Source organism: Bufo gargarizans, chromosome 5, assembly GCF_014858855.1.
Source record: "Bufo gargarizans isolate SCDJY-AF-19 chromosome 5, ASM1485885v1, whole genome shotgun sequence".
Taxonomy (NCBI): Eukaryota; Metazoa; Chordata; class Amphibia; order Anura; family Bufonidae; genus Bufo; species Bufo gargarizans.
The window spans coordinates 112,556,440-112,563,342 of NC_058084.1; the positions used below are offsets into that span (position 1 = coordinate 112,556,440).

Here is a 6,903-nt window from a genome sequence, read left to right on the forward strand (position 1 = left end):
GTGGGGCAGAAGGGACACCAGCGCCAGGGTGTGAGCGCGACCTCTGCATCCCCTATAGCTACTCCCCTAATATAGGGAGACTGCTCTCTTTCATGAGTAGACTTAATGAAGCGTTCAGTTCTTATTGCTTGTACGCTGCATTACTGAGCACAACACATCCCATACTGAAAGGCATGTATTAAAAACAGCAATTTATTTATTTTGAGGTACTCGTTTTACAGAACGGACCTACATCCAAAATGTAAGGTTTTCTTATGGAAAAAAGTGTAAATACCAGACATTTTATATACAAATGTTAATACATTAAAATACAGCCACGGGTTGTGTAATGAACATTCGGATGCAGAGACAGTATGATACAACAGATACATTCATTTCTATACTTTCATTGAAGACTGCTAACACTTTTGTGAATTCTCATTTCAACAATTATCATGTACAATGTGATTTATAGTTAAAACACTATAAATTCTTACTCGATACAACACTAAAATCATCTCTTACAATACACAATTATAAAATAACTACAAATATACATAATTCCTACTAACTCCATAAGGCTCCATCTATCACCACTTCAGTGTTCTGTCAGTTTTCCATTTTTTCTTCTTATGAGTTATGACAAAAATAGTGTTGTGTAGAAAATTGGAGGAGATTAATCAAACCGGTGTAAAGTAGAACTGGCTTACTTGCCCATAGCAACCAATCAGATTCCACCTTTCATTATTCACAGTTACTTTTGAAAATGAAAGGTGGACTCTGATTGGTTGCCATGGGCAACTAAGCCACTTCTACTTTACACCAGTTTGATAATTCTCCCCCATTGTTGTTGTTGCAAAAGACAATAAAAACCTGACGGCCTCCATAATATAGCAATGGTCAATGTGTACTGTGATGATCTACGTTGTGTAGTTTCATTTAGTGAGCTTTCAGTCTAAATCGGAAATCAACATCATTTGTGGGCGGTAAAATGCCTAGGCCTGCACGGGACTGATCTAGGGGTGGGCATTTAGCATTTTTATCTGCAAGTTCCATATCAAAGTAAGAAATCAGGAGAGTCAGTAACTGTTTGATCTCAAGCACGGCAAATTGACGTCCAGGGCATTTGGTTCTCCCAGACCCAAACGGCAAGTAGTAATACTTTAATTTCTTTCCTTTGAGGTAAAAATCTGTCTTCTCTTTGCCATTCTCATCTAGGAAACGATCATATTTGAATACCTGAAAAATAAGGAAACAGTCATATAAGTATTGATCCTGATATTCGTAAATTAGTAATGGTGGACTTCTCTATGCTTTCTGGAAATAACAACAGGCAAAGAATTTATAGCTATCCTATAGTAATTGGATGGTGAACTAGGCCACACAAAGGTCTTGGAAGATGTAATACTTACCATGGGGTCCTCATAAACTTCAGGATCCCAGTGAACGGTCTGCGGGTAGAGGGCGACAATGTCATCTTTACGGATGCCGTATACCCCCTTTTCTTCAAGTTGTAAGGTAAAATTCTCCTTGGCCACTCTGATGTTCATTGATGCACTGGATAGCCTCATTGATTCCTTGATGATGCTGTCTGTGTAGGGAAAGATCAGAACAATTGTAATTTAGGAATAGTTAGGGTAGTTTCACACTAGCGTTATTCTTTTCTGGTAATGAGTTCTGTCACAGGGGCTCAATACCGGGAAAAAACGCTTCAGTTTTATCCTAATGCATTCTGAATAGAGAGCAATCCGTTCAGTATGCATCAGGATGTCTTCAGTTCAGTCACTTTTATGGTATTTAGCCGGAGAAAATTCTGGAACACTTGCCGGAATGCCGAATCCGGCATTATGTCCATTGAAATGTATTAATACCGGATCCGGTACCAAGTGTTCCGGAAAACCGGATCCGGTTTCCCGGTCTGCACATGCACAGACCTTTAAAATGCTAAATAAAATAAATTCTGGATCAATTTTTTCAGATGACACCGGAGAGACGGATCCGGAATTTCAATGCATCTGTCAGACGGATCCGCATCAGGATCCGTGTATAAATGATATCCGTTTGCATATGGATTTCCGGATCCGGCAGGCCGTTCCGTCAACAGAACTGCCTGCCGGATCCTCACAACGCAAGTGTAAAAGTACCCTTATAGAACAAGCTGAGCAAGCACGGATTACCTATCACCTTTATGAGACATACCTAAAACTGGCATCTCCTCCAGCTGATGACGATTGAGAAAAATTAACTTGTCATCAAAGGTGACTTTCTGAGAAGCATTTGTCAAAGCCTGGCTGATCTCCTCGGTGGCTGCCTTCATTGCTTTTGGGCATCTGTAAAATCATAGTTAAATTTTTTTTAAATTCTATTCAAAAATGAGTCCGGTATTATAAAATACTTGGATAAAACAAGGCAAGCTAAAGGGGTGCAGAGATTTTTCTTACCCAAGGAGGTAGTAGACACTCCAGAACGTTGCAGGAAGGGTGTTAGCTAGCGATGCCCAGAGGAGCACCAAGTGGGTCTTTGCCTTATCTGAATCATTTAGAGTGGAAACGGTGTCATTCATGAACATCCTATGGCTGACAATCTCTGAGAGGTTGATTCTTTTCCTGAGATTCTCATGGAACAGATCCTTTGCTAGGTTCTCCCTGGCACTGTAAGCTGATTTGAAGACATGTATGGGTAGACCTGCTACTAGCGCAGGAAAGATTTTGTCGAATTTTTTGAAGTTTTCAATGGCATTGCGGATAAGGGCTCTTTGTGCTTCCTCTCTAGCTAAACTTGTGTCATTGTTATTGTTCAACTCTTTGCCAAAAAGGGTTACGTAACCAGACTCGAACATTACTTGGTAACAGAAGGCATAGAGACCCTCTTTGGACCATTCATTTCCTTTGGATGCCACAGACTTCAAGATTGCATGTTGAAGATTCTCCATCATGGAAGAAATCATCGGGTCCAGGGCATCTCCCTGCATGGTCTTAAATGTTTCATGTATATTTTCAGTGGTTTTGCCATCAACAGGATTCATGCTGCTATGTCCAAATGCCTGACAAAAAACAAAGTTTATTCTAATTAATATAAATTGGAGGGAAATATAGAGAAAAAGCAGAAACATGACTGCAATATGTTTTATATTTAGCAGAGAACCAGTGGGGTTCATGGCCACGGCAAAATTATGAGAATGGACCTTGTACGGTGGCCCATATTAACTGTAAGTCCCCTATGCTTCTAAGGGTACTTTCACACTAGTGTTTACGTTTTCTGGTATTGAGTTCTGTCATAGGGGCTTAATACTGGAAAAAAAATGCTTCAGTTTTGTCCCCATTTATTGTCAATGGGGACAAAACTGAACTGAACAGAACGGAATGCTCCAAAATGCATTACGTTTCGTTTAGTTGCGTTCCCAGACCGGAGAGCAAACTGCAACATGTTGTATTTTGCTTTCGGTCCAGGGATGCGGATGCAATGCGGATCCGGCATTACCCCAATACAAGTCAATGGCGACTGATCCGCTTTCTCTGCCACAATCTGCCACAATAGAAAACTGATTCGTCCCCCATTGACTTTGAATGGAGTTCATGACGGATCCATCTTGGGTATGTTAAAGATAATACAACCGGATCCGTTTATAACGGAAGCAAATGGTTGTATTATCAGTAACGGAAGCGTTTTTGCTGGACCCTGCCAGATCCAGCAAAACCGCTAGTGTGGAAGTAGCCCAACTGTGTACACCCAAGGAAATCCAATCTAAAATAAATGTGATAACTTATGAAATAATGGTTTATAACTGATATAAAGTATTATTTCAATCTCCATTTTACGTAATTTTACAATTTAACAACATGGCTCATTAAGATAACATTTAAACAGATTATCTAATAGTAAAGTATTCCACTGTAAAAATAAAATAAAAAGGGTGGTTACCCTGGCAGATGTGGAATAGTGGAACTTCTGCCAATCGAAGTGACGCCCATGACGCATTACTAGATCAAACGAAAATGGGTCAGTCACAAAGTGCACAAATTTTCCAGCAATTTTACAGGTGAAGACATCTCCATATTTTTTCTGCCGCGATCGGAGAAACTCTAGAGGGTTGGCACCAAACTGCAAGGCACATCCAAGGTAGGGAATTAAGCCGTTTTCCAGAGGCGGCTCTCCGGGTTGTCTGAAGTGATAAAAGCAAATATGCATATAGATACATTAGCTCAATGTAACATCTACCCTTATATAATCACCCTGAATGTTCACATTCCTCGATTACCTTATTTACTTAGCTGTCTTTTTTTTTTTTTTTTTGCCAAATGCATGCTGTACGGACCATTACACAGTGGGTCAAATAAACAGCTGAAGGCAAATATTTGATAAGGTGGCTTGGGGAGGTTATCATTTTTTTCTAAGGTTATTATTTCTACATATTGAAAATAATCAATTACATTTTTTTCAAATTTTTATTTAAATTTTATATCTATTTTTAGGCAATTATAGTTAATCATTAGCTCTAGATATTTAACATTAAAAATAAAAGGACAATACATTTCTAGTAATATATATATATATTTTTTTTTTAATCATTCATGTCTTACCGTCTTCTAATGCCAACAATAAGCCAGAAGAAGCAGCACACAGCCACAACTACTCCCCATATCAGCGAAATAGTCAGCATCTTTTCAGGTTTTGCCTTGATAGGGATTGAAAGGATGAGCGCACTTTCAGCTAACAGCCAAGAGCACTGCTACTGCAGGAAAGTGGCTGCCAATTTTATACACCCAGAACTCAAGGGGGCTGTTTAACTATTGAACTCTAGTAGCCATGAAAAGGTATTGATTAACTCCACAACCAATGGGTGGCTTGCCTTTTGCAGTCTTCACAGGTATCTGTAAAAATTTATAATAAAGAAAAAAAAATCATCCTAGACCATTGCATAAATGGCCTTGACCGTAGTCCATAGGTATGAGATGAGGTTCCAATGTAAGCAAAGAGTTGTAATAGTAGATAATTTGAAGGTCTCTGGGGTGTGTGCTTAAACTCTCATGTAAGTGTACTAGGTGCTGACTATAGGTCAAGTCTAGCGGTTACTGTAGAGCAAATGCAAACATGTGCATGTCTATTGTAATGTCTTTTTTCTACATGTGTCTGCAAGATCAGGCATAGCTGTATATACAGTATATATATAATACATATTTTAGCAAACAAAAAATTCCACAACAGCACTAGTCCAATAGCACGGGTGCAAAATCCTCCCAGCCGCAGGCTCAACGGCTAATAGATAGGTATATGTTCAAAAGATGAGGCAGCACTCCAGGGGTAAAGTGAAAAACGATGGACCCTTTATTGACCCCTCTGCAATGTTTCAACCGCTCAATGCAGTTTGCAGTCTTTATCGTATGTTAGATATACTGTCCTTAAAGGGGTTGCCTCATCTCGGACTTTGATGGCATATCTCTAAGATTTTAGGATATGCTATCAAAGTCAGATTGGTGCAGGTCCCAACTATCTCCAAACCAGGTCCTCCGAAGTGAAGGAGAGCGCACTGTATATCCACATATCTGCAAGTGCGCTTGGCTATTTTCGGGAATCCCACAGAAGTGAATAGAGAGCATACTAGGCATGCTTGGCCACCTCTCCCTTCACCTCTTTGGGACTGTTGGAAATAGCCTACAGTCCACTCTCCGCTTTGCAGATAAGTGCGGGTCCCAGAGAGTAATATGTCGTGTATGAGCTGAGACAACCCCCAAAACAACACTTCCCATCTGGTAGAGGTTTCTGTTTTGTTCAAGGTTCATTGTGGTCATTGTGGTATTTTGCTCTAGGCACTGGACATCCAGTGCCTAGAGTGGCATTTATGCTGGGGATGGTGCGGGTTTTTGGTAAGGGACGGGGCTCTATATTGGAGGGATGAAGGGAACTTTCTTACTCTCTGCAGCATTCTTTTACCGCATAAGCTTTCTTATAGCCAGCAGCTTAGGTGGAACTCTGTATTGCCACATTTTTTCCTATTGAAGTCATCACACCAGCCAGCAGGAGCCTGCAGACTGCCCAACCAGGGACGGGTAGAGGTGGCATACAGCATAGAGGTATTATCACTGTATGGTGGAGTTATTTAGCCATGGTGATATTATCCAGTTACAGTGCAGTAGTATTATTTACTTAGTGTGGATTGTATTTAGTCACTATATGTGGTGTTACAGCCTACAGGCAATTACACCTAAAAAAACCACAACAATATAGAGAGGTGAGGAGGAGAAGAAGGAGGAAGGGGCTGCTGGAGAGAGACAGACACATAGATGATTCTGCTCAATAGTAAGTGTTTTTTAATGTCTGACACCATTGCTGGATTAGGGATGGGCGATATCAAAAATATTCAGACGATAACGATATTAAGAAATTTATCGCAATAACAAGATATATCGCTATAAATACCCGTTTAAAAGAAAAAAAACACAAGGAGACATTATATGGTATGGGGGGCCACAAGGAGACGTGATACTGTATGGGGGCCACACGGAGATGTTATACTGTATGGGGGCCACACGGAGATGTTATACTGTATGGGGGCAACAAGGAGGCGTTAAAATGTATGGAGGTCACAAGGAGACGTTATACTGTATGGTGGCAGCCACAAGGAGACACTATACTGTATGGGGGCCACAAGGAGATGTTATACTGTATGGGGGCCACAAGGAGACGTTATACTGTATAGGGGCCACAAGGAGACGTTATACTGTATGGGGGCCACAAGGAGACGTTATACTGTATGGGGGCCACAAGGAGACATTATACTATATGGGGGCAGCCACAAGGAGATGTTATACTGTATGGGGGCCACAAGGAGACAATACACTGTATGGGGGCAGCCACAAGGAGACGTTATACTGTATGGGAGCCACAAGGAGATGTTATACTTTATGGGGGCCACAAGGAGACATT

The 6,903-nt window shown here is 40.7% G+C and overlaps 1 protein-coding gene across 1 annotated transcript; it reads right to left on the minus strand.

Annotated features, from left to right (window-relative positions):
* Nucleotides 1-218: 218 nt before the first annotated feature.
* Nucleotides 219-4,707, minus strand: LOC122938779 (cytochrome P450 7A1-like). The gene is made up of 6 exons (XM_044294543.1): nt 4,560-4,707; nt 3,901-4,141; nt 2,421-3,022; nt 2,179-2,309; nt 1,392-1,570; nt 219-1,218 (listed from the first exon to the last, which is right to left on the minus strand). The coding sequence occupies exons 1-6, from the start codon at nt 4,637-4,639 to the stop codon at nt 919-921; spliced, it is 1,533 nt and encodes a 510-aa protein (XP_044150478.1). The 5' UTR covers nt 4,640-4,707; the 3' UTR covers nt 219-918.
* Nucleotides 4,708-6,903: the final 2,196 nt, after the last annotated feature.